This window comes from Vombatus ursinus, unplaced genomic scaffold (genome assembly GCF_900497805.2).
Source record: "Vombatus ursinus unplaced genomic scaffold, bare-nosed wombat genome assembly UNPS02014772.1, whole genome shotgun sequence".
Lineage (NCBI taxonomy): Eukaryota > Metazoa > Chordata > Mammalia > Diprotodontia > Vombatidae > Vombatus > Vombatus ursinus.
In genome coordinates this window covers 154,486-182,355 of record NW_020954550.1, presented here as the reverse complement: position 1 = coordinate 182,355, position 27,870 = coordinate 154,486, and the positions used below count along the sequence as shown (strand labels likewise).

General features: G+C 39.6%; 1 protein-coding gene and 1 long non-coding RNA gene across 3 annotated transcripts in view; one reads left to right on the top strand and one right to left on the bottom strand.

Moving 5' to 3' along the window:
• Positions 1-16,256, bottom strand: part of HMGCR (3-hydroxy-3-methylglutaryl-CoA reductase) — a 33,118-nt gene extending 16,862 nt beyond the window's left edge. The window contains exons 1-6 of one of the 2 annotated variants that reach the window (XM_027863442.1): positions 16,088-16,256; positions 5,015-5,202; positions 4,169-4,280; positions 2,601-2,688; positions 2,139-2,223; positions 803-908 (exon numbers count right to left, since the gene is read on the bottom strand). In XM_027863442.1, coding sequence (XP_027719243.1) covers positions 803-908; positions 2,139-2,223; positions 2,601-2,688; positions 4,169-4,280; positions 5,015-5,202; positions 16,088-16,175 — 667 coding nt within the window. In that variant the 5' untranslated portion in view covers positions 16,176-16,256. Of the gene's footprint in view, positions 1-802; positions 909-2,138; positions 2,224-2,600; positions 2,689-4,168; positions 4,281-5,014; positions 5,203-10,218; positions 10,327-16,087 lie in introns of those variants that run through there. The other variant, XM_027863444.1, reaches the window with a different exon arrangement.
• Positions 16,257-16,468: 212 nt separating this feature from the next.
• Positions 16,469-25,722, top strand: LOC114044240. The gene is made up of 3 exons (XR_003569196.1): positions 16,469-16,515; positions 19,686-19,815; positions 24,246-25,722. It is a non-coding gene; the product is annotated as an uncharacterized LOC114044240 (long non-coding RNA).
• Positions 25,723-27,870: the final 2,148 nt, after the last annotated feature.

Below are 27,870 nucleotides of genomic sequence, written 5' to 3'. Positions count from 1 at the left end.
TGTATAAAAGCCTATGTTCATACAAGTAGTAAGGCAAAAGAAGAAAAGAAACTGATGCTTAATACAGTGCCTAGTGAATTGCAGTCAATGAATATTAAGTAATAATAATTGTTCTAGTTCTGTTTTCTGAAGGTATAGGGAAACTTTTAATGCCAAGTAGTTAACTAAGTGGGAAAAAAAAATTCAGGCCCAATGACAATGGATCAGAAATTATGAAAGCATAATCTTGCAAAATTTTAAAGATGTTTCTTTAATTCTCATCAAATAGCATTCAAAATTCAGCCACAGAGGTATTTATCTTTAGCGTAAGATAGATAGCTACTATCCAAGCCTAACCATATATGCCAGCTTATCAGTCAAGTCAACATTTTTAACACAAGAACTTAAGCCAACAAATGGTTCTCTAATCAATGCCAATTAGTGTTCTCAGGCAGGAGAGTGGTAGGAAGAGGACTTAGTTGGATAGTCAATGGTTACAGCAACAGATGAAGGAAAAGGGAGAGAAAAGCAGTTAACTACTAAAAACAATCTATTCTAAGGCAAATAATTCTCCATTGGGTCGAATAAACAAGAGTTCATCACATATAAACTCTAAAGAACCAATCCTTCAACAGATCTAGTCCTATTTCCTATCAAACTGAACGAATATTTACTAAGTACCTATTACTTCAAGGCATGCTGATATGCAATCAAATTCTAAATGTTAGACACCAGACAGGGACAAAATTTGGCCAGACTAAAGTTAAGAACTTAACTTATTCCATGTACATTTATTCTAAAATATACTGAAAGAACTACTCACCTGACATGGTACCAACACCAATCACAAGACATTCAACGAGGGCATCAAGTGTGAAAGTTGGGCCTAAGATTGCCATTCCACGGGCAATGTTTTCTCTTACTTCATCCTAAAATACAAAATACCCCATTAATGTTAGCTAGAGGCAAAAGAAGTGAGTGTTTTAAGTGTTATATAGGTACCAACAACAAAAAAATCTAAACCCAGTCTTTTACTGCTTCTAGAAAAAGAATAGAGTCATGATGAACTAATGGAAAACTATAAGGCTGCTGAAATTACAATTCAGAATGCTGTGTGGAAGAGGAAAAGATACAGACACTGCTTTCCTTTCCACTGAACAAAGCAGAGGTAACATATTTCTGAGTATAATCTTTCTTCTAAAGGTGCATTAGTCCTTTAAGCCAACTTCCAAGTTTATTTTTTACTTTTTTGGGGGTAGGGGATAATGGGAGGGAAACTGGAGGTGATAATACAGCATTAGCAGATTTATATTTTCTCTATCAGTAGTAGGACTTGACTTCCAATTTTATACTTGAGACATCATATTCATTATTATAATAAAACCAGAATCATATCCCTGTCAACACACCAAGATAGAGTGTATAGGTTCTATCAACCATATACATAAATCACACCAGAACTAAATTTTGGGAGAGTAAATAGTTTTTCTTGTAGTCTTGTTATTTTTTAAGTAAATTAAAGTTTTGTTTAGGTTGACATAAAATGGTTTAAAGTGTCAGATTATCTGAAGTCACTAGTGTATCCAATATGCTACACTTGGACAGGAAAGAATGAAATAGTTTGGAAATGAATCAACCCCATAAAGGGTTTCCTTTCAATAAGCTGTTCTCAAATTCCAAATTCTTCATTATGAGAAGGTGGAAGATTCCAAATTATAGTAAAGTATGAGTTGTGACATCTATGGTCTGACTATAAAAAGCAACGAGAGTGATTTTACCAGCTAAACCCTCCAAATTGAAATCAGTCTCTGAATTTTTATAGTAACAGCTGTTACTTTTTGCAATTCCTGAATTTAAAGCTACTATTCCTTTCGTAGAGAAGCACCACGGCATAGTGAATTCATGTCCCACCTGACACATACTGGCTGTTACCCCTAGGCAAGTCATGTAATCTCTCAGTGTGCCAGATAACTTTCTAAGACTATTAAGTGGCAGAGTAAATGCTGATCCATAGGAGCTGTCTGGGCTTCTATAACCACTGAAATCACAGAGTCACTCCAAAAGTTCCTTTACTCAGGAGCTCTACTGCCCTGACTGTTAATTCACATGCTAAACCAAAGAATCATAATACATACTCTGTGGTCCTATGTAGCACTTACCTGTGAGTTAGAACTGAGGGCAAACTTTGCTAAAGCACTGGCTCGGGAAAGGTCGATCAAGAGCAGAAAAAAGGGCAAAGCTTCACTGAAAAACAAGATGATTGGATATATAAAAAATCATTGTTGAAACGGTTTTTTTTCAAAGACACTATGCTACCAATATATTATAAGCATATGTTCCTGAAGTGCAAGAGTTGTGTCCTATTTCCATCCAGTTTTCTCAAGTTGCATACAGTGAGTGCCTGTTCACATCTATTGAATATATGTGCAGTCACCCATTCATGTGTGATTGACTCTAGATTCAGAGAAATGTTGTCTGGAAGTGCTACCCTCCAATGCCATCTTCCAAATCTTTGGATTATTGTAGCAAAAAATGAATTTTAAAATATTAACTTATTATTTAATTAACTTATTATTAACTTATATTTAGACACAGAGTATGTTTAAGTATTAAATACTCACTTCAGGCCAGTCAACTCTTTATCTAAGAAATGAATAACAACTGTGCTGAAGACAAAGCTTGAGAAGATGGTAAAAAGGCCAGCGATACCTAAAATAAAAAATCATGAACAAAACGAAAGTGACACATCTTTTTAAAAATTATATCCACAAAACTAGTTGTGTATTATATGCAATTACTCAATAACTATTTCTTAAGCACCTACTATATGCAAGACACTGTACTAGGCACTGGGGATACAAAGGCAAAAATGAGATGGTATCTGACCTCACAGAGATTAGGTATTTTACTGGAAGGCCTAATGTATGTAGGTTAGTAAATACAAAGTATATACAGAGCAATACAAAAATAATTTCATCAAGAGGGGAGTTCTAATACCTGGGGAGAGGGAATCAGGAGAGGCTTTGGGTAGGAGTTTGAGCCTCAGCTGGGCTTTGAATTCTTCAAAGCTGCACACTTTAAAAGGCAGAGGTGATAATGGATGCAATTCAGGTCGGGGGTGAGAGGGTACCACTCATGCAAAGACACAGAGGCAGAAGATGAAATCTTGTGTAGGGGGAACAGCTGAGAGGAAGGGAAGTATACAAAAAGGATTACATGAATTAGAACTGCAAAAGTAGTGGAGAGACAGACTATGAAAGGGCTTTAAATGCCTGGTTGAGGAGTCTGCATTTTATAACAGAAGCAAAGGGGAGTCACTGAAGAGCAGGAGAGTGACATGGTCAGATCTGTGTTTCACCCTCTGACCACTGTACGGAGGGTGATTTGGAGAGGGAAAAAGGCTGGAAACAGACCAATCAGGAGGCTACTGCAATAGTCCAGGCAATGAATAATTATATGAATGGAGAAAGTAGGAATAATGCAAGAAATGCTATGGAGCTATAATTAAAAGTTGTATGAGTGTGAGGGAGAGGGAAGAGTCAAGGATCATGCCATGGGTCATTAACCTGTGACTGAAAGATGACGTGACTGATGTGACTTATTAACCTGTGGCTAAAAGATGATGATGTACTCAACCAAAAGGCAGAAACTTAATGGAAGCCCTGGTGACATCCAGCAGGCAATTGGTAATGTGAGACTGTAACTGAGGAGAAGGATTAGGGAGAGACAGAAAGATTTGGAAGACACTTGCATAGAGATAATCACTGAGCCCAGGGAAGCTGATCATCAAGGAAAACTATAAAGAAAGAGTGCTCAGAACAAAGTCTTGGGGGACACCCATATTTCACAGGGGGGAGGAATGAGAGAAGTAATTAGCAAAAAGAACCAAGACAGAGTAGTGTTAAGGAATCCAAAGGAAGAGAGAGCTGGGGTAGCAACAGTAATAAAAGCTACAAAGGGAAATTTGGTATTGCAATTTTTCCAAGTATCAATAAACATCTTTGGTTCATTCCAATAAAGAAAAGGAGAATAGCAAATACTTCTCATATGTACAGGTAAAATACACACATAACATATGTGAAACTAGAGTAATAGGTTATGTATGCCTACATGGTAAAACACAGTAGAAAACATGACAGGATCAGAAGATGTTTGAGGAAAGAGAAGCTAAAAACAAACAAAAGATTACCCAAAATATATTTTGATCCAAGCTGCCTCAGATTCTGGAACTGGAAGTAAATATAAAGGATTGCTATGCATCGTGTGATTGTCAGAATGATAATATCACTGCTTAAAACATCCTGTTACGGGAGTAGAGAAAAAAAGAAAATATTGATTATTTTTAAAAATAGCCAAAAAAGGTAATTTTTACACCTCACTATTCTGCACGTTAGTATGATCAAATGAATACATCAAGTTTCCAAAACATAAAAAAATTACACAAAAAGCCAGTTGAAGAAAGGTCTGTTTTGTGTAATTCAATCAGTTTAACTATGATAATGCAGCAGCAATTTGTTACTGCTAAGCATTACAAGTCATTCTGCCACAGAAACTAAATTATGTATACTCCAGGAAAAATGTTATTCTTTTCTTATACTGGAGAAAATTTCATCTCCACCCAAATGTTACCTATTTCCAGAGTATCAATACAAATGCATGCATACAATAGTGAAAGTGAGCCACAATGGCATAATGGAAAGAAAGTGCCCTAGGGTAAGGAAGACTTTGCAAAGTTCAAGGCCTGCCCTTGCCACAAACTACCCGTGTGACCACAGAGAAATCATGTAACCTTTCAAGGCCTCAGTTAATTTTATCTGACTGTAAATTGCCTATTTGCATTAATGGAAATAAGGAATTACCATATCAGTAATTAATTCCCTACACTAAGGAGTCTAGGACTTCAGTCTACTTTTTCAAAAAATAGCAAAACTATTGTATTCATTAAATTTTTAGATTGTTACTACTAAACAATAACACCATTAGACAATATTTTTTTTAACCTAAAAAAAAAAGTATCAAAATGTATTTAACTTACTTCTTCAAACTTTGGACATTCATAATTCCAGCCACAGATTTTGTCATTACCAGTAAACATGTTCATGGACATCATACAGATGGTAAGAGTCACAGTCCCCACTATGACTTCCCAAGGATGGGATGCCACAAAGAGGCCATGCATTCGGAAGAGTCTTGACAACATTGTAGCCCCTGAGTCCTTTGATTCTGAAAGACATCAAATGAGTATTAGTTATTTTTCATTGCTCTAATTGATAGATACATTTGGAGGAAACAAGCTGTAATTGCCTTGTATTTAGTATAGCCTGGTATCTTGTATATGTAACATTAATAAAATATTACCTGACTATCTCTGAGTTAAGTGGAAGTGTACAAATCAAAAAGAATGACTCCTCTCTGGTACACTTCTCTATCAGTGCATACGATTCTTTTCATGTTTCTCTGAATTTTATTTCTGCCATTTCTTAGAGTGCAATAATATTCCATTACATTCATTTAACTATAATTTGTCCAGACTGCTATCCACAGACTCACAGAAGTTTGGAGCTAGAAAAGACTCCACACATCTAGTCCCTACTAGAGACTCTACTATATTCAGTCTAACATTCTCATTTTAAAGACGAAGAAACCAATGCTTCCTCTAGAAGGCTGTCTTCTGTTCTAACTACATAAATTCTATTTTACTTACAAACAGCTACTGTAGCATGTAGAAGTGGAATAAAAAGCATGGGTGGCCATATTATATGTCTACACAATTCATAATCCCCAAGAAACTTTATACAGTTTTTTCCCTTTATGAATCTCCCACAGAGGATTTCCTCCAATGTGCGTGGAGATTTTCTGACAAAAAATATCTTAAGCAGCCACCCAGATTAACTCATATTTCATAGGGAATTTAAGAACTACCTTAAAACTAAGAAATGCTGATCACGATGATTTGTACAAGTCAAGAATCTCAAGACTGACTAAATTTAGGACTTGTAATCTTGGAGACAAAATTTTCTATGCTAAAATGAACATTTATTACGAGCACATTAATCACACATGAGAATTAAGAGAAAACTAAGGTTGAAAAATTATGCCCCCAGGGAAAAAAATAACAACTACAATGCCACTAGGCTCACTGTTGTTATTCTAAATGTAAAACAGTGACATTTGTAGCAGCAAATAGAATTGTCATCAGATCAATAAGAAAAAAGTGAAATAAAGGCAGTATGTCCCAGTAGAGAAATAAAGTTTTTCCATAACTAAAATAAAGGAAAAATAAAAAGAAAGCTTAAAATATGTTAAAAGAGGCAGTTTCCTGAAGAACTGTCAGCAACTTTAGATACTGGTCAAAAAAAATAATTTTTAAAAAAGTCACTTGGATCAAAAATATACAACTACTTCCCATTTAAAGGCTGGCAGTGATTTACATGGTCAATAACATTAGAATTCTCCAACAACTGAAAGAATTTTAAAGAGCATATAATATACCTGCCACAACCAGCTTAGCTTGGGGGATACAAAACAGGCCTCATAATCAGGAAGACATGAGTTCAATTCCCACCTTTAACCCATGCTGACTTTGTTTACTGTGGGCAAATTATTTAAACTCTCCGGGTCCTAGCAACTCTAATAAAAATCACCAGGAGTTCTTTATACCAATGAAATCACAGATCCAGAGAAACACAAAATACTGCTATAAAGATCTAATTTATCCACCAAGCTACAAGGACAATCTAAAATCAATGAATACAATGTGCATATCTTATAGCTCAGGAAACAAGGATATGGAAATACATACACACATATACACACATTTATGTCACACACTTCATAATGCAAACAAAGTGAAAGCATGTCTAAAAGCCTTTACAGGATTCAAAGTATTTTGCCATATACTCTCTCATCTGAATCTCACAGCACTCTTTTGAAGCAAGGAGTTACCCTACAGCAGAAGTGTCAAACTACTGCCCCAAAACTCTCCAGCTGAAACCAAATGTCAATTGAATTGGGAAATGTTTAACAGAAAAAATTAAAATACAATAGGCAGAGAAAATTAATTTGTGATTTTCTAAGTAAACATGTGGCCCCTCTGTTTCTATTTGAGTTTGAAACAACTAGTGCATATAACCCAATGAAACACATAGCATTTTAGCCCACATTAATTTCTGACATCCTAGACATCCTATTGTTTATATCATGAAATACTGTTTACATCATATCAATGCTAAGAAAGGCACCTTTAAAAATTGCTTTGCAGGCAGTTCTTTTCTTATGCTTTTAAGTAATAGATTCTAGTAATCTACATATAGGTATGATGTATCTACAACTTAGACTCTAAAAATGACTGTAACATTTGTTTTCATGACTGAAAAGCATTTGTTAAACACTTTGTCTACACAATGATGCTGGGCAAGACACCTTATCAGTTAGATTTAGAAATTTATAATCTATTCAGTGAACAAGACCTAAGAGAAATAGGTTGAAAATCAATCTGAAAACTTTGCTTTAGATTCTGGCCTAATTTACAATAGAGTGTGCTGCGTGATACCTACACTATATAAGTTCCTTTGTATTTGCAATCATGTACTGGGGGATCTAGCCTAATGTAGCACCTTATAAGAATGTTCTTTGAAGTGAATTAACTATTTTTTTTTTGAAATCGGCATATCAAAATGATTCCCAGTCCTCAGAAAATAAAAATAAAAATTAGTTCAACTATAAGAAAGCAGTAGAGAAAAATCATCTGATGCCACAACTTCTTTAGTACTCTTAAGGCACACTCATTACAAAGAAAATTTCATGGGAGCCTTCCAAAATGGAAAAAGGTTTTCAATCCTTCATAATCCTGCAATATTGTCTTCTCTGGCTAGAGTCTTTATAACATGTAACGGAAAAAAAAAAAAAACCTGATCCAGCCCACACTCTGTATTCCCCACCCCTTCTCATAGAACCTTGTAAAACACTTAACCAGATATATTCGTGTGTGTGTGTGTGTGTGTGTGTGTGTGTTTGAAAACCACCTTTTTGGCATCCACTTCTCACAAGCTACTACTATTTCCTTGTTATCAATACTATTAATGCATTTATATGTCAAAGAATTAATCTTCAAACTTACAATAACCACGTCTACAAAACTACAGAAAACTAGAATCAAGGAAATTCAGAATAGCGATTTTATTCAAAAGACAGTACATGCCCCGGTTTATTCATTCAGAGGGATGAACAGCCTTGAAGCATGGTCTTTCAATAGCATAAAACTGTATTTTGCTATAATGAAATGCAGTTCCAAGCACTTGGGCCAAAATTGATTTCTTCCATCTCTTATCTCTCCTAACATTTATTACCAAACATTAAATTCAATAAATTTTCATTAAGCACCTATAATAAAGCTTACATTCACATAATATTTTGTAAAGGGCTTTATATAGTAAGAAAAGTAGCATGAGCATAATGCATATGGAATAAACTGCTACCTTTGGCATCAGAAAGGTCTGAGTTCAAGCTTTCCTTTAAGGCATACTATTGGTATCACAGGCAAGTTATTTGACTTGTGTCCCACCCTATTAGTCAAACATTTCCAGTGGCCTTCCTTCCGTTTCCTCTCCAACCTTCATCCTCCCAAAGCACCTACTAGGGGCTAGGGACTATGCTAGGTTATGGCGCTACAAATACAAAAATGATAGTGTTGCCCATCAAACAAGTTCTATACTTACTGTTCTGATTATTTAAAGTGTGCGTACCTTGTCTCCTTGAGGAAAGGAGGGCTATGTTTTTTAGTAACCCCATATCATCTAACATATATTGCTAGATTTACTTCAGCAGGTTGTGGATGCTTAATAAGTATTTGATGTATTGAATACTACTATCTTGACAATGGATCTTTCAAACTTTCCATTAATGCACCAGTCCTAATAGGAGACTAAAGCAGGCTCCACTTGGTTATTTGCTGAGATTGCCAATCTGGATGCATGGAAAGAATACCAGACTAGAAAGACAGAAGATGGAGATTTTCATCCTGACTCGCTCAGCCGACAACCCTATCATCTTGAGGTCAGCTGTTGTCACTTGTCCTCAGCTTCCTTAACTTTTAATATGAAGATACTGGCCTATTAAATGATCTTTAATGTAATCGGTATCACTATGATACAAAAAGGCTGATTTTTGTGACATGGGCATGCATACATTAATTTTAGAACTAGGACTTAAATAACAGCATTTCCAATTTTATTAATAGGCAATCCGTGCTGAAATGAGGACTGACCTAGGGACGAAACATGCTGCCTAGGCTTTCGGCCCATCAAGAGCTCCAAACTAGACATGTAAAAGTCAGTAAGTCAAACAAGCATTTGTTAAGTTCTTACACCACACCAGGCACTGTACAACGGATACAAAGGAAAGCAAAGACAAGGCAGGTGCAGAAATCTTTCTTCCAAAAGAAGTGACACCGGTTTTTGGGACTTTTAAAAGAGTTTTCATTTGCCTTCCCTTTCCCCCTGTGCCTAATCAATTACAGGAAATCTACAACAGCAGAACTGGAGATGCAGGGGTTGACAGCCTACTCAAACCCCACCTCCCTCCCCCCCCACGTCTCCCTACGAAAAAATCATTTAGGGTCCCCGGGCAGCCCCGTAGACATCCTCTTCCACCCCATCCCCCCTTCACTGCCCCGGAGAGTCACCGGCACCTGCCCGGGGGTTACTGCTCGTTGTCAGTCAGACGTTTTCGGGGCTCCCTCGGCCCCGGTCCGGCAGGCGCTGCTGCGGGTGCGGACGGACGTCCAGGGCGTGACCGCCCTCGCCGCCGCCCGGGACCCCCTTCCCACAGCCCCCTCCGCGCTCAGCTCCGTCCGCGGCTCCCCCCGGGCCGGCCAAGCCCCCTCCTCGGGGCCGCAGCGAGCCCCAGTGCAGTTCTCCCGGAGAGGGAGAGAAGGGCGGGGACGGACGGCACTGACCGCTCGGACCAGGGACCTTCGGCCGCACGCACCCACCGCGTCGGCTCCAGCGGTTGGAACAGACCGCCCTGGCCTCAAGGACGGAGGGCGGTTCCCTCCGCGTCCTCGGGGCCCCGAGGGACGGCACCGGCAAATCCGGCTCCTGTCCGCCGCCTCCGCCGCGGACGGGGCGCCTCCTGGGCTCTGCCAAGACATCTGAGCGCGGCCATGGGGCAGACCCTGATCTCCATCCGGCTCCCTCTCCGCCCATCCCGCCCCCGACCCGGGGCAGGCTCCTTCCTCACCTCACCGCCGCCCTGGAAAGCCTCCGGGATCCCAGGCTTGGGCGCTCGGACAGCAGTCTCCTTTCAACGGAGACGCGGGGCGGAAGGAACTACCAACTTACGCACGCAGGGAGCTGAAGAGGTCGCGGCCAATCAGAGAGGATCGTCCGATCGCCCAGCCAATCACAGGGGCGTCTACCGGCCTGACGGCCTTACCTCACCGACGGTCGCCTTAACAACCGCCCACAGCCCTGAGTCGGTTCAGAGAAGGGAGAACGCACCATCTCTCACCATGGCTCGCCAACCAATGGGGAGCCTGGTTCCCGAGGCCGCCGGAGCCCATTGGTCAGTGGGCCCTGGGAGTATAGGCATCAAAGAGCCTAGTATAAAGGGATAAAGGATATGAAGGGTGAGGTCGGGAGGGGTTTGCGGAGGTGAAGATGGGGTTGGGGAAATTGGGCTTTGGCTGGGGGAATGGTGACTGTGACGTAGACCTCATTTCAGGTCTGGAATGTGAAGATACAGGTAGGGGCTGTAACGGAGGAGGAGAAAAAGGCTTATGTTGCAGAACCGGTGGAAGGAACTTGAAGGGCACTGGGAGGGACTGAAGGAGAGAAAGGGATGAAGGAGAGGAGGGACGTAAGGATCAAAGTATTGGAACAGGTAAAATTCCATCCAAAGAATTGTCCTGGAAGGTCTTAGCCAAGCAGTTGGATAATTTGTACATGGCCCAGTCACCGAAGAGGAGTGGAAAGCCAGACTTATATGAATTGGCAAACTCTTTGATTTAAGGACAATTGGGGATAATGAGCATCTGTCACAATGAATGCTAAAACTAAAGCTAGGTTGTAGACAGTGAAATGTTAGCCAGAAGTGCCCCTAGAGAACGTCTGGCCCAACCCCCAATCCTTTGGTATGTGAAGAAACTGAGACCCAAGAGAGCAAAGTGAATTGTATATTATAGACTAGGAACTGAAAATTACAGTTCTCTTTTCCTATGTGTATTTAAGTTGGAGCCCCAATATATATTAGAGTTAGGTATCAATAGGTAAGCTATCATTACCTAGATTTATGCATTTAAAATAACTTTTCTGTCTGGTCCAGTACCTTGCAGTCTCAGTTGTAACTAATTAACATTTATTACTCTAAGTCATCTCAAACTCAACAGATCCAAAAGAGAATTCATTTCCCCCCATTTCTACCGACTTATTAACTTTTCATTATATTGAAGGCACCACCGATTTCCAGAACCTGGAGTTGTCATCCATGACTCTGTCCTTTTCCTTACCCCACCCCTCACCTCAATATCCAGTCACTTTTTAGGTCTCTTATATTCTTGCAGAGCTTCTTGAGGGCAGGCACTGTCTCACTAGCCCATAAATAGATACTTAATAAATGCCTCTTGACCTGCATATCAAATTTGAAAAGTCCTTTCACTCTGCAACCACTCTAGGTCAGGCCCTTCATCTTGTCTGGGCTGGATTAGTTTAATAGCTTCCTAATTAGTCCCCTCTCCTGTCTCTCTCCTCTCTACCTGAGAAACAGCATGCTATCATATAGTGTACTAGACTTGGAGTCAGAAAGATCCTGGGTTCAACATCCTGTTACAGGCATCTGATTGCTGTGGGACCCTAGGCAAGTCACTTAACTTTTCTGTCCTACAGCTTCCTCATCTGTAATACGAAGAGGTGGGAGGCAGTGGCCTGTAAGGTAGGACCCTTCTAGCTCTAAAATTGTGATCTTGTAATTCCAATCCATCTTCCACACAGCTACTAAATGGATATTCCTTTAACATAGCCCAGCCACATTATTGCACTGTTCGAGGAGCTCCAGTGCGATAGAATATGCCCCATCCTACCCTTCCAGAATGGAATGATTACACTTTACCTTCCTTCGTACCCTCCGTGTTTCAGCCCAGTTGGTCTACTTGCTATTCCCGATCCACAGCATTCCATCTCCCTTCTCTGTGGTTCTGCTCGAAGCTGTCCCCTGGAATGTATTCCCTCCTCACCTGGGCCTACAGAAAGCCTATTCTCCACTGCTGGTGCTTCTTCCCAACTCCCACCTCCCCACTGGAATTACTTTGATTTACTGTGTAGATATTTTGCATTTAGTTACCTGTGTTTACATCCTACCTCTTGCGCTGCACCACCACCAGTAGAATGTAATCTCTGGGATTAGAGACTGTTTTTGTCTCTAGCCTCCCCTCCAGCACAGTGCTTAGCGCTAGCGCTTAGCAGAAATTTATGAAATATTTGTGAAATGTATGAAACTACTATATACATGTATTTTTTAAAAGCCCACATAGAAACTAGCATATTTGAGAAGTAGTGGAGTAGAGTGAAAAAAATCCATTCTGCGGGGAATCTGGCTGGAGACTTGAATACTAGCCCTGGCCCCACTACTCTGATCTGGTTCAAGTCAGCCTCCTTGGGCCCCAGGTTCCTTGTCTCTCAAATTATGGAGATAAACTAATTGGAAATTCCAGCTCAAAAATAGTATAACTCTCTAATTGTGGACATAGACATAACCTCTGAAAAAATTAACTGCACACTACTCATTTTGTTTTTTTTTCCCCTCCATTTGGAATTTAATACCATATTCGTCTTGATTTAGTAAAAGTGTCTGTTGACCTAAAAGCCTCAGAACATAGCATTTATAAAGTTTTCATTTAGTATGGTTCTTTCTAAGGAATGAGTGACACTGAAATTTCATCTCTTAATCTACCCTTAAATGCAATTGCTGTCCTGACTTTACTTGTCTCATTTCTTGGCATGTTACTGGTCAAATTGTTCATTTTACTATGATCAGATAATGCTGTCTCAATTCTAGGGCAACTGTATTAGCATGCGTTATATAATCCTGCAAATATTTTGATGTTGCTTTGCAGCAATTATTTTCATATTAAAATATTTTCCTTACCCACAGATACCAGATAATATCAAAGATATAGCCTCCACCTTCACACAATTTTCTCTACCTCTTGCTAACCTGTAAAAATATCCTTTTATTTCTTTAGGTATTTTTTTTTTTGTCTAACAATGTCAGTGAGATTTCTCACATTTCAAGAAGCAATATGGTATATAAAGAGTACTGAACTGAGAGAAGACTGGACTCAAGTACCAGTTATGCTATGTACTGGCTAACTGCATGAGCCTGGTCAAGTAATTTCCCTTTGTATGGATTGTTCTTATGCACTTTATTCATATTCTTACCTTCCATACCTATTTACTTATCTGTAAAGAGGCAGGAATACGTGGCCTTTTAAGAACCTTCTAGCTCTAAATCCTAGTTTTTAATAGATATTGAATATTTCCTTTTCCCTTTGTCTTCATCCTTTTAAAACTTCTGGGTAGATTTTGACCAAGGGAATGGAAGTTTTGTGCATGATAGATACCAGGGATTAGGAAGCAGTGAAAATAATGGTGGATTTGGACTCAGAGGATATGGGATCAAGTCCCTGCTCGCCCCTTGTGTGTGTGTGTGTGTGTGTGTGTGTGTGTGTGTGTGTGTGTGAGAGAGAGAGAGAGAGAGAGAGAGAGAGAATTGGGGCAAGTTGATTAACCTCTCCAGTTCTCAGTTTCCTAAAATTGGAGGGGTTGGACTCATGGACCTCTGAAGTTCATTTTAGCTCTAAATCTATGATCCTATGAGGTGGATATAGGAGAAGCAAGTGTAGCTTGATTAGAACAAAAAAGCAGGCCAGAGAGTTTCACAGAGTTGCTATAGAGCAATTTGGGGGCAAGTCGACAAAGGGTCTTGAGTCAACAACACTAAAGACGTTTCATGTGGACTAAAATTTAGATTACTCAGAATCCCCCTTGGTTGGGCATAGAGGGATCCAATGCATACTGGCACTCGATACCTGCTATTCAATAAATTCAGTAGTTTAAAGGATCTACGATCCATGTGCAAAGTTCTGTGCTAGGTATAGCTTAAGTAAAGCTCTGATGTTACTGCTGTGGGTACCTCTTCCAACAATGCAAATTGCAACCCATCCTTACCTTTTCATCCTATGACATTGTTGTTTGTATAAATCCTCCAGGTGGAGTTCACTGAATGTACTGGTGGCCTTTCTTTAGAGCTCTTGACATTGAATAGATGTAGATATCAATGGAGCATGTGGGTTGTTCATAGGTCAACCCTCTAGTACATGATGAGACCATCTTCTTTTCTGGTCTTACTGCTCTCTGATGACATCCTTTAAGCTGTTTTTCCTGCCCAGTTCTTCATTGCTAATATTCTACACCCCTCTATAATACCCTTGGGTGATCTGCAAATTTAATGCTTTAGAGACTTAAGTATTCCATATCTTGCAAGATATAAGAACACTGGGGCAGCTAGGTGGCGCAGTGGATAGAGCACTGGCCCTGAGGTCAGGAGGACCTGAGTTCAAATGCGGCCTCAGACCAACACTTGACACTTACTGGCTGTGTGACCCTGGGCAAGTCACTTAATCCCAATTGCCTTAAAAAAAATAATAAAAAAAGACATAAAAATACTGATGTTAAAAAAAAAGATGGGTCTTTGTTTTTTTGGGGAAGAACTTGGAGTCTCAAAAATGCGGTGCAATTTCCCAGAAGCAATCCATTCCACCTCACTTCTTTTCAATTCTGGACCCAAATACAAAGATAAAATCAGGTATAATTTTTGTTCTTCAGAAGATGACAATCTAACAGGAGATGTAATTTATAAACACAACTAACTCCAAGAGAATCAGAATATGATAATTGCTTTGGAAAGAACCAAAGTGCTAGAAGGGTTGGGTTTTTTTTGGGGGGGGATCACTTCTCTTTTGGGTGGATAAGGGAAGATTTCCTAGAGGAAGTAGCCTATAAGCTGGGCATTGATGGAAGAGAATGATTTCAAGAGGTAGGAAAGGTGTATGTATGTCAGGTGGGGTGGTGGGGTATCCCTATTTCATGCATAGGGGAGATGTTGTTAACAGAGACATAGAAGTAGAGGAGGTACATGAAGGGGGCCAAGGGATAGGGTGCTATAAGGCTGGAAAGTTAGGTTGTGCAGCTTTCATCTGAATAATGAAAGGTGACTATCTAAGTATCTCAGCCCTACCTTTTGAGGTTGACAGTCTTCAGGCATGTAGGACTTGTTTAAGCATTTGCATCAGCTATATTATTAACAAAAGGCGTAAGCCCTGTCTATGTCATTTGGTGGCTTAAATCTGATGTGAACCTACAACTTGAGCTGCTTAGTAATTTTTAGGTAATGTGAATCAATGAATGGCCCTAATGGAAAATGATAGTCTCTGCTTTTCTTTATAGCAAAAATCCCCAACTTTTTTGGTCCCCTAAGCCATTGAGTTTTCAGTAAACCTTCTTGTAACTCCTATTCAATATGAAAGGAAACAAATTCTAGAGTTTATAATACAAATGCACAAAATAAACCAGATGGATTAATTAATTTTCTTCTCCATCAGCTCACTAAGATCAATTTGAACTTTCTCTAATATTTTAATAGGATAATAAATTATTGTCAAATATTGATGGCACTATCTTGCCAAGTTTTCTCACACCCCAATTTGAGAAGCCCTGCTCTAGAGGGTCCTTACGCAATTTTTCAGAGAGGAACATCTTGTTACAGTAAAAACCAAGGGACATGCTCAAGATATATTGAGGCTTCTTACAGTACAGGGATATAAACCATGTACTTTTTCAGGATAACATGTCCTTCCTTCAGCAGCAGGATGAGCCCTATGGTAGCACAGAGCCTGGGGACCCATCGATCCAGATTGATCTGAAGGTGGCGGGGAGAGAAATGGGATCATGCAATCATAGACTTAAGAGTTGGAAGGTTCTCACTCTGACATTGTGGTCAACCTATTCCTTTTATAGGTGAGGAAAACAAGGCAAAGAAAGGTTAAATGACTTACCCAAGGTGAGATAAGTTGTAAGTGGTAGAGTTTGAATTTCCACCCAGGGCCTCTGACTCCAGATCCAATGCCCTTTCCACAGCACCATGTTGCCTTCTTAGTCTTGGATCTCAGCGGCAGCCAAGATAGAAAGTGCTTAGTTCTTGCTCTCATCCCACAGTGTCAGGAGAGAGAAAGAAAGGATGTTGCTTAAAGTACAGGCACACCCTCCACCCACGCAAATCCTAGTAGAGTAGTTCAGAACACCAATCATGATAAAGACATGTCTCAAGAAAAATGGGAGGACATCTGTGGGTGTTGTTTTTCTTTCATTGGCTGGTAGCTTTCGAGCTAGGAGGGACCTTAGATGTCAACTTGTCCTATCCCATCATTTTACAGAGAAGGAAACCGAGGTACAGGTTGGTGAAGGACTTGGCCATGGTCATACGGTAAGAGGAGCAAAGCTAGTCATTTCTAGAACTCCTTACTGTACCACCATGCTACTCTTTCCTCTTGTTCACTGGGGTGACGTTCTTTCTGTCATAGTTTTCTATGTGTTCTTCTCTTCTTTCTGCTCCTCCCTTTTTTTTGCCTGTTTGCCCTGCCCCTGGCTTTCCTCATAAGCAGCAGCAAACAAGGAAGCTGCTACACTAATATACCCAAAGTAGTGCAAGTCTGTTAGAGAATAAACAAAGCACCAGGGTATTCTGGGATTCAGTCACCCTCTTTTCTTTCTGGGGCATTTTTTTTGGTAAGCCGTTGCTCTTGCTACTGTCTAGTACAGTTCCTGAATACAACTCAGTTTTCTCCCTTCTGCTTGTTTATTCTTCCATTCCCAAAATCACTGGGCAGCTGTCCCCTATCTAGAAGCTTTTGCCTTTCTAGCTCTGTCTTGCCTTGCCTTGTATTACCTGATATCCAGAAGTTCATGGTACCTTAAAGATAATAATAATGATGGTAGCATACATTTATATAGTTTTTTAAGGTTTGCAAAGCTTTACAAATAATAATTTATCTGATCTTTACAGTAATTCTGTGAAGTAAATGCTATTATTTATCATCCTCATTTTACAGATGAGGAAATTAAGGCAGACAGAATTTAAGTGACTTGCCCAGGAGTAACATAGCTAAGCATGTGTCTGAGTCTGGATTTGAACTCAGGTCTTCTTGAATCCAGGTTCAGAGCTTTATCTACTGTGCTACCTGGTGCCTCTAGGTAGGAGAGAAGGTTCCAAATACTCAACAATTTCATTGAACAGGGGGTATTTGTTACCCTAATTTCAGCACATTTCCCACCAGCTTTTTGATATTGAAAACACGTTCAAATTAAGGCAACAGGAGATGTTATCCTTATCTATAAGATACTTGGTCAACAATACTGACTTAACTTCATAGAGTTGCTGTGAGAAATGCTTGCTAAATATTGATGTTTAGCACTGTAAGTGCTAAGCAAAAGACAGATGCAGCAAGAATCTATTACCTTACATCTAGGAGACATACTCTTGGGTCCGTGGAGGATTACTGTTTCTCTTCAGGCTGAGCCTGAAATTCCTAATGAATATAGACATATTTGTGAATGCTCTGAGTTTTAGGCAGTTCAGGGAACTTCCATTGTGGAGACACTTTCCACCAATGAAGATCATCTCCACCCCATTCCAGTTTCACAAGAAAATGTACTTATCTTTTCTCCCCCTTTAAGCAAGGCTTTGCACAAGGAATGTCCTCTGTTAGAACATGTGTGCAAATTTTTGTTTTGGAAAATATGCTTACCACATTGGCCAGGTTGGTAGTCACCTGAATTGTGAACACTATAGGTGTAGAACAAACAGAATTTTGTATTTTTTCCCCAAAACGTATTCTCCCTCTGACTTGCCTGTTTCCATCAGTGACTTGACCATTTATCCAGTTGCCTAAATGTGAAATATTGGTGTTTGACTTTTCTATCTCTCATTTCTGTTTTTTTTTAAACTGAGATCTCAAGCTTTTGTTATAGAAGTTATAGACCCCTTTATCATCACCTGCTGTCTCCTTCTCTAAATTAGAATTAGTGTATACTCACTTGGGGAAAAAAATCCCTAGCCCAAGGATGAGCACAGATGGTTTGTCTAGGAGGGAAGGGGAAAGCAAAGGTGATGAGAAAGAGTAGCTATTGAGGTTCTAGTCTCTAGGAGTGAGTTCAAATACCATTGGAGCCAGTTCTTTAGGGGAGTATGGAGTAGTAGAAAGATTATTGAATTTTTGAGTCAGAGGAGCTGGGTTTAATCTTGATCCTTCTATTGATGAATCGTGAGACATTTATTTGGCAAGTGATTTCACTTCCCTGGGTTTCAGAGACCCCATTTGAGAAATGAAGTAGTGGAACCAGATGAGTGGTATTAAACTCAGATAGAAACGGGGGTCACTAAACCAGATATAAGGATGCCTGCAGGCCTCATATTGTAAAATCACATATCAACATTATATATGTTCAACTGTATTTTTATTTATTTTGTTTACTATGTGCATGTGGGTCATGTGACTTTGGGAATGGGTGGTATTGCAGTGGAGTCCAGAGGACCTGAGTTCAAATCTGGCCTCTTCCTACCCGTGTGACACTGGGCAAGTCACTTAATCCCATTTGCCTCAGTTTCCTCATCTGTAAAATGAGCTGGAGAAGGAAATGGTGAACCATTCCAGTATCTTTGCCAAGAAAACCCCAAATGGGATCACAGAGAGTCAGACATGACTGAAACGACTGAACAACAACAACAAAAAATGATCTGAGAGTTGATCTCTTCCACTCTATCTTCAAAGGGATGGCTTTTCCTTTGTTTGGGGGTCTGAGAGGAAGACAAGACCTCATCACCACCAGCTGCCTAGCTGGGGGGAGGGGCAGGCAAGTTCTAGGACCATGGAAACTAGTCAGTCTCTCCTCCAGGCTCCCTCCCCTAAGGGAACTGGGCTAGAATTGTATCTGGGCTCTTCAGCCTGGGGGGAATTAAGATCTCATCTCAAACCAGGAGAAAGAAAATTATCTGATTCAGAGAAGGTCTACTCTCAGCAGTCTCTAGAACTGGAAGTTCTTAAAGTCAAGGAATATTGACAGGGGCTGGTTCTCATACACATGCAAGGCTCCAAGGCTTCTACTTTGCCATTCAGAAGTCTCTCACTGAACTGCTTCCCCAGCAGTGTTCTGCAAACTAGTTAGGTAAGTCCCTTACCCAGAACTGAAGCATCAGTTTCTGCATTCTCTCAGCCAATCAGGAATTTTATCTTCTCCTTGTATACAGCACTATGAAGAACAACATGTTTTTAGGACACCATTCATGGGGTGTTACACCATAATTCCAGAGTCAAGCATAGATTGTGGGCTGGGTGTGTCTTGGCACACCTAGCCCCACCTGACCCAAGCCAGTGTACCTCTTTGTATAATCTTAATCTCCAACACCCAGGATAAAGATTCTGATCTCAGTTGTTTTTTTTTTTTTTCAGTTAATTTGCTGTGTAATTCAATTGTTTCCCCTCTGGCTCTCAATTTCTCTATCTTTGCAAAGATAAATTAAATCTTGTGGGCCTTGTCTCTTTTCAGTATTTAAAAAAAAGTTCCCTCATTCTCTTTCTCTCCCAATTCCCTTTCTAGGGGTAGCTCTGAAGGGAGGAGCAGAGGAGCAGAGGAGCATGGGACCGAAATAGTAGGTGGCCATGAGGCTGGAAGACCATGAGAAGTTGGAAGAGTGTGGTGTCTGAGATGCTAGGAGGACATAGGTTTGGTGAGAATGAAGCTGGGTGGGAGGAGATGTGGGATTGAAAGAGAATTGGGGGATGTAGCAAACCACCTGGTTGATTTATTTATTTTTTAATTATGAAATAATTTTTATTTCAAAGTTTGTTCATACCAGAAAAACAAATATTCAAATTAAAGTTGATTTTTTTATTTGACATTTGAGTGAGCAAAAAAGCTTGATTACGAAGTGAGACAGTATTATCAACCTGCCTCAGTTATGCCCCTAGTTACGTCGTGAAAGATATAACGGAGGTCTTGTACTCTTTGCACACACACATAGGATAGGCCTTTTCTGATTCAGTTTGGTCCTCACTTTTCATCTTAAAAGTAGACTAATTGGGGCAGCTAGGTGGCGCAGTGGACAGAGCACCGGCCCTGAAGTCAGGAGGACCTGAATTCAAATTTGGCCTCAGACCAAACACTTGACACTTAATAGCTGTGTGACCCTGAGCAAGTCACTTAACCCTAATTGCCTTAAAAAAAAAAAAGTAGACTAATAAATTTTATGCCTAAGAAATATCTGGCAACAGAGCAACATGTTCCTATGTTAATTATTTTTAAAAATTGTTTGAGTAATCCTAATTAAGAATCAAGATGCTAATATTCATTAATGAAATCAATGAACAGCCATTAAATGCCTACTATGTGCCAGGCATCCTATAATTTCTTTTTTCTTGAGATTAGTTTTTCCAGTTTACTTGCAGGGACATGGTTTTTGCTAGGTGGAATTACAGTATTTTGATAAAAATTCTAGTCAGTGCTTAAAGTTCTGGTTGATTTATTGATAGACACATAAAGGAGGGCAAGGTCAAACAAATTGGGAGGACACTGTACCTCCAAAATTCCTCTCATTGGTTACCTTCTATGTTTCTGACGTAGAACTGGTATCACCCAAGTTAGGTCATACTGATGGGGGTGGGATCTGGGCCCCTTCCCACATGGCCAAATCTCTGGTGGTACCCTGAGGCTATAATCCCATCAACTGTCCTTTCATTGTGGACCTCCCTATGGCCCCAGGCCATTTCTCCATTCTCCCTTGGCCATGTGGTCCAGGTCCCTGGAATTCTATTGCCTCATAGACTACTTGACCACTCCTAGATCCCTCCCATAGGCTTTCTGTATATAAGGTCCATCTTGTCTCCATTAAGATGCTGAGATTCTTAAAATCTAGCCACCACTCAGATTCTTATCTGATCTAACCACTGCTTACCCAGGTTTCAGACTCCATAAGAGTCTTGCCCAATATGATGGATGTAGTAATAAACCTTGTCTTTGGCTGAAAGAAGGCTTGGGTCGAATTCTTTTGGGCAGAATCTGTTATGTTGTGATTTTGGGGTCCCAGCACCCCTGAACCCCTAAACCACATCAATACTATGAGAAATGATGAGCAGAATGTTCTCAGAAAAGCCTGGAAAGACTTACCTGGGCTGATGAAAAAGGAAATATACTGTGTACAAAGTAACAGCAATGTTGTAAGATGATCAGCTGTGAATGACTTAGCTATTCTCAGCAATACAATGACAACTCTGAAGGACTTATGAGAAATGCTATCCATTACCAAAGAACTGATGGTATCTGAATACAGATTGAAGCATACTTTTTTTCACTTTATTTTTCTAGAGGATTATTTTTGTTTGTTTATGTTTTCTTTCATTAACATGACTATTATGAAAATGTTTTGCGTGATCACACATGTATAACCTATATCAGATTGCTTTCCTTCTTAATAAGGGAGGTGGGGAGGGAGAAAGGGAGAGAATTTGGAGCTTAAAGTTCTAAAAATGAATGTTAAAATTGTTTTTACATGTAACTGGGGAAAAATAAAATACTAAATTTAAAAAGTAATAAAGCTGAGAAAAAAAATCCTTCCGCCTACCCCTTTAGATCTTGGATAGAATTATACACTTACACACAATTTTGTATTATCGTTAGTTCTGTACATGCCATTTCTGCCTTAGTTTAGGTAGCCTATTTGTGAACTTGGTGCAGGCTGGGACTGTTTTATTTGCATGGTGATGTTTGCATTTCCTCTCAGCCCTAAAACCATGTAGGGTCCCTCTCAGATGTTTCTGAGTAATCTGGCTTTTATTCATTGCTTTCAAAGGCAAATTTTAGTTGCAACTTCAAAGAATAAAAAGAAATCAACATACAAAAAATGTATTTTGAAATCGAAAGGGCCATGCAGGTTTATGAGCTTATCTGTTCAGGTCTGCTTTCCCTAGTTTTTCTTGTTGCCATAACTTTGATAACTCCAATTGTTGGTGTTATTCTTTTTCTGTTTCAGATAGCATATCAGGGACAAAGAGTATCAGCATAAGCAAATTAGTTTGACCTCTGTGCCTCAACTTCCTAATCTATGGATTTATCTCCATTCATTACTTTTAAATACCAGTTATTAAATGCTTTCATAATCTGTACCAGAGTAGTAATAATTTAACTAATCTTCATTTCATGACAAAATCTAGTATCTGATGGGACTCCTTAGCACTCAGAAAAAGCCAAGAAGAGAATTAAATATTACATTCTCAAGATGTATTAAGCAAAAATACTTGTTTCACCTAGACAACTCAATTAGTCCAGTCGTTTGTGTGAGAATACCAAACCTATTTTTCCATTTAGTAATAATAATAATAGTTTATATTTATATGGAAATATATTTACATATCATATATTGAGAGGATTAAGATTAGTTCCGTATCATTTTCTAATTGCTCCTACTTACAAGTAATTGATTTTGTCCTGTAACTGCTTAAGCCATGGTTCGTTGTCTCTGCACTTCATTTGGAGTTCAGCTGGCTTGTAATGAGTAAATTTTAGAAATCCAGCTCTCCTGCTAATCACTGATCTATTCTTACCTCAAGGAATTTAACTGACCTTGAGAATGTGTGGGAACACAAAGGAGTTTGGGCCTGATATCTTTATGTGCAACCAACCTATCCTTCAAGGATGTCTGGTTTGCTGTACAAATGTCTGGCCTGCTATCTCGAACCTGGACTCAGATAATAAGCTCTTGCTAGTCTCATGAGAAAAGAAGGGGGGCATTGCTAGTCCCCATTACCACACTTCTAACCAGTCATATTCCCTGAAGCTCAGCTCTGTAACCAACCAGTGCCCTCAATCCCATGATCTCATTTGCCTTGTTCTGTTCTTTGTTCTCTACCCCCCAAAACCTATAAAAGGGGAACTATTCTCTTGTTCAAGGTCTGTGGCGTAAATGGAGGCAAGATGTTGACCTGTTTATTGACAGGCAGCATATCCCTGCTAATGTTACCTTGCTTGGAGATGTGCCTCAGTTTACTCTTTTGTTACACTTAAATAGTGACTATACACATATGTATGATCTTTAAGGTTTGCAAAAGATTTTACATACATCTCATTCAGTCCATTGAACTATTAACCATCTGTACTATGAGATAGATACTATTGTTATCATTTCCAATTTACAAATGGAGAAATTAAAATTTAAAGAGTTTAAGTAAATTGCCTAGCTTACATAGTTAATAAGTATTGATGGCAGATTTTGAACTTCCTGACTGAATTCACTATGCCATGTTGTCCTTTTTAATTTGGTACTATAGCTTATTAAGTTGCTTCAAAACACAGTGCACAAGAGCTTGACAGATGTTTCTTGAAAGAATGAATAAACGAAATGGTAAACTATCCCAGAAGTCCTTCCCGTAGGGGTTTCAACCTCTTTTGCATCAACTACACAGTTGAGACAATAAAGGAAGAACTGGATCAGAACATAGTGAAATTGCAAGCAATTTAAATAAACAATACTCAATAATAATAACAATTATAACAATTAACATTTATATAGTGCTTTAAGGTTTGCCAATCACTTTATATATTTGTTGGTAAAGACAGTATCAATCTTTAGTGCTGCTTAATGGCATACAAGAATTTATTTGAATGCTTGGAATGTCACTCACTGCAATCAAATTTACTTCTTTCTTCCTTCATTCCTTCACTTCCTTCTTCCACATGAATGAGGCTGAATGATGGTGAGACTAGCCTTGTGATAATACCCTGATGAGAAAAACTTCTAGGCTGGAGGATATGAGCTAGTTAACAGATGGGAATTTAGCGTTGCACCCCATGCCCTCTCCCCATTAAGAACTGTTACAGAGGTTGCAGAGCAAACCAAAGAAGTAGAGGGCCAGCTTCCCCCCACCCCACCTTTTTTTTGAGGAGGTTACAACATAATTCAGAAGATGGTCATGCATGAAAACTAGAGAAGAGTCCAGGGCCCAGGGCAGGATATATCTTGGTGTCCTCTCAGGACTAGATTGTTAAGGTACAGACTGCAGCTATTATGGGCATCTAGAGAAGGGAAAGATTGTTGTAGGCTGGGCCAGTCAGGAAAACTTCACAGAGGAAATAGAATTTGACTTCTTATCTCTACTCTCGGTACAGCAATTAAACCGTTGGGGCAACATAGTTCTAAAGACTGACCTGAAATCATCTTGCTTCTTCAGATCACAACCAAAAACTTACTTCCTCCACAAAGCCTAACTAGAAAAACTCTACTAGTGTTATTCATGGAAGCACTTATGTGTGGAACCTGAGTTTCTGGCCTGGTGCATTTGCCTAAGATTCTCCTCATTGGTCGAAAGAAGAATTACTCGAAGCTGAATGCCTGCAAAAAAGGTGGAGGTGGCACCAGAGTTTGGGAGAAGAGAGATTTTCTTCTTGTTTCCTTTCCAAGAGAGGGCAAATGTGCAAAGAACTTTAAGGAGCAGGTGCTTCATTATGTTCTAATTATTTCTCTCCTTTGGGGCATTTCCCCTTGGCTGAGATCAGAGTCAGTTTGTCTGTCTCTCTCTGTCTCTGTCTTTCATTGTCTCTATCTCTGTCTCTGTTTCTCTTTCTCTGTCTGTCTCTCTGTCTGTCTCCCTGCCTATCTCTGTCTCTCTTTCTCTCTCCTGAGCCAAGTTATGTTGACCTTAGTGAGAGAGCTCATTCACTCTTTTTTATTGTTTACTGTATTCTGATCTGTATAACTCTAATTTTGTTTGCTATCTACTTGGATAAATGGGTATATTCACTGTTTACTATTTGTGATAGTCTTTTGTGTAAATGAAATTTGGTGGAAAGCTGCTAAATCTTCAGATACCTCTTTCTCTTTAGGGCATAGTAACTTCAAAAACAGCTTGAACCTAAAAATAAATTAATTTCTCCTAGCCTACCAATACTTAAGGAGGCAGAGAAACCTGGTGGTCCCTTCTCCTACTCCCCTCTAGGCAGGAATCAAAGATTTTTTTAGAGGGTGAGACTTCTGAGATATCCATTTAAGCCTCTCTGTGGGCCACATTTAAATAATTCCATGGGGACATAGACAAACTACAAAGGCAGTACAAACACCCTATTCCTACATTTGTTTATGTTAAGTTAGTTTGTATTTGTTTGCAACCTCTTTCTTGTGTGGCAATTATGGTATAGAGGAAACAGCAACTAAATCTGTAGTTAGAGAACTTGGGGTTCAAATCCCACCCCTATTTATTATGTGCTATGTGATTTGGGGCAAGATGCTATCTCTCTGATCCTGTTCATTCTTAAAAATGGGATGATATTAAATTGGATTACCTACTTTAGCAGTGTAAAAGAATTTTCTGCATCAGGGAAGATACCCACAGGAAGGGGAAGTAGCTCAATTTCTGGCCTAATTTGTTAGAGAACATGGACTTAAGGAGGCAATACAGAACTGTGGTGAAATGTAAAATGCCAAATCAGCAGCACTGCAAACTGCTTCATGTTTAGGTAGTTTTAATTGTCCAGCAGTTAACCTTCCCAGCCCTAGTTAGTACTACTACTTGTTGAGTTTGCTTCTGTCAAATGCCTGCTTGTGAATGTTCAGCGGTTAGCATTTCTCTTGTGTGAAGGAAATAAAAACCTGTCCCATTGTTGTTTGTTGTTTAGTTGTGTGTCACTGTGACGCCATTTGGGGTTTTCTTTGGTAAAGATACTGGAGTAGTTTGCCATTTCCTTCTGCAGCTCACTTTACAGATGAGGAAACTGAGACAAACAAGGTTAAGTGACTTGTCCAGGGTTACCAAGCTAATAAGTGTCTGAGGCCAGATTTGACCTAGGTCTTCTTGACTCCAAGCCAGAGCTCTATCCACTGCACTACATGTCCCATACTTGACTACTGTTGTACACGGTATGCCTTCTACTTCTTGTCTTTTTTGGAGACCCTAGACATGAGTCCACATCTAAACTCTAAGCAATTTTGCCCCATAGAGATGGGATGGGGACATGAAAAACCAAAGAGTATGACAAAAGGGACCCTACTTCACCTCCTATTTTGGGTCAGGCTTCTCCAGGACTAAGCCCCTTGGACTGAACTCATAAGTCCTGAACTGAGGAGCCCCCTACTGGAGGAGGGAATGGGTTAGCCCCCACCTTTCCTCCACTGGGCAGTGGTTTTGAAATTTAGAGAAGGTCAAGTGTTCTGTAAATGGGAGCTAGTATGTGTTATGGTTTTTCACATGTGGGGCTGTACTCCTCCAGTTGAGATGTTAACTCCCAGAGGGCAAAGTCTGTGGAGATTATTTACTTTACATCCTCCTTTTTTGTATGGCCAAGTGGGACTTACTGAGAGTACAATGCATCTAGTGAATGGTCAGTAAATAATGTTCTCCTACTGGACTGCTGATTGTGGCATGAAGGTGCTGGTGGGATTGAAAACTGCCTTCCCTGTTCCACGGCCAGCATGACATACATTCTTCTGGCCAGTGGAAAGGATTTTGACCATCCAGATTATCTGACTGTCTCAGAACAGAAATGGATCTAGGACTAGTGGCAAATGACTTCAGAAGCTAAATATGTGGTACAGGTACTAAAAAGAAAAAATTGTGTGCATAGTAGCCATGATTGTATTATGCCTGTCTCTCCTCTCTAGCATGTGGCTCAGGTGTGAACATACCCACATGGTGGGAACCTGGTATAGAGAACTTCATATATCATATCTATATCATAGGTATAGATCTGACTTCAGAAGCTACGGAAGTCCAACCCCCTCATTTTGCAGATGAAGAAACTGAAGCCCACAGAGATTAAAGGACTTGCCCAAGGTCACATAGGTAATAAGCATAAATCACCCACATATGATAACAAAATGATAATGATAGCTAGTATTTTTGTTGCTCAGTTGTGTCTGACTCTTTGTGACCCCATTTGGGATTTTCTTGGCAAAGATATTGGAGTAATTTGCCATTTCCTTTTCTAGCTCATTTTTCACATGAGGAAACTGAAGCAGACAGAGTTAAGTGGCATGCCCAAGGTCACACAGCTGGTATGTGTCTGAGGCCTGATTTGAACTCAGGTCTTCCTGATTCCAGGCCCAGGAATCTATCCACTTTGACACCTTGCTGCCCTAGTTTTACAGATGAGGAAACTCTGAAAAGTTAAGTGACTTGCTTGTCGTCACTCAGCTAGTAAAAGCCTGAAACAGGATATCTCTTAACTCCAAGTCCAGTATTTGGGCTCATCCACACTAACATGTTTTTACCATGTCATACACATTATATTATATGGGGACCTGTGTTATGAGTAGTATCTTCAAGACTTAAGGACACTGATCGATGCAAGGACCAACCGTGATTCCAGAGGAACAATGGTGATGCTTGCTGCCCGCCTCCTCTGACAGAGGACGAACTCCGTGCAAAATGAGGTGCTCATTTTTGGACATGGCCAATATAGGAATTTGTTTTGCTTGACTATGCATATTTGTTAAAAGGCTTTCACTTTTTTTTTCCAAGGTAGAAGGAAGAGAAAATACTTGGTTCATTGAAAAAAAATTTTAAACATTTTAAATTGTTACTTAAAAGCCAAATTTTTGAAAACTGGGAAATAATTTTACTTTTTTTTTTTTTACTCTGTACTACACTTACATAGCCTTTTCTGCTTAGCATTCATATGACATCCTTAGCAGACATTCTTAATTGCCTTATAGGATACAGGAAAGATATGTATCAGTACAGATAGTTCTCACTTTAGGTAAGCAGACCACTCCGCAGCAATTTTTTATATAATGCTAATT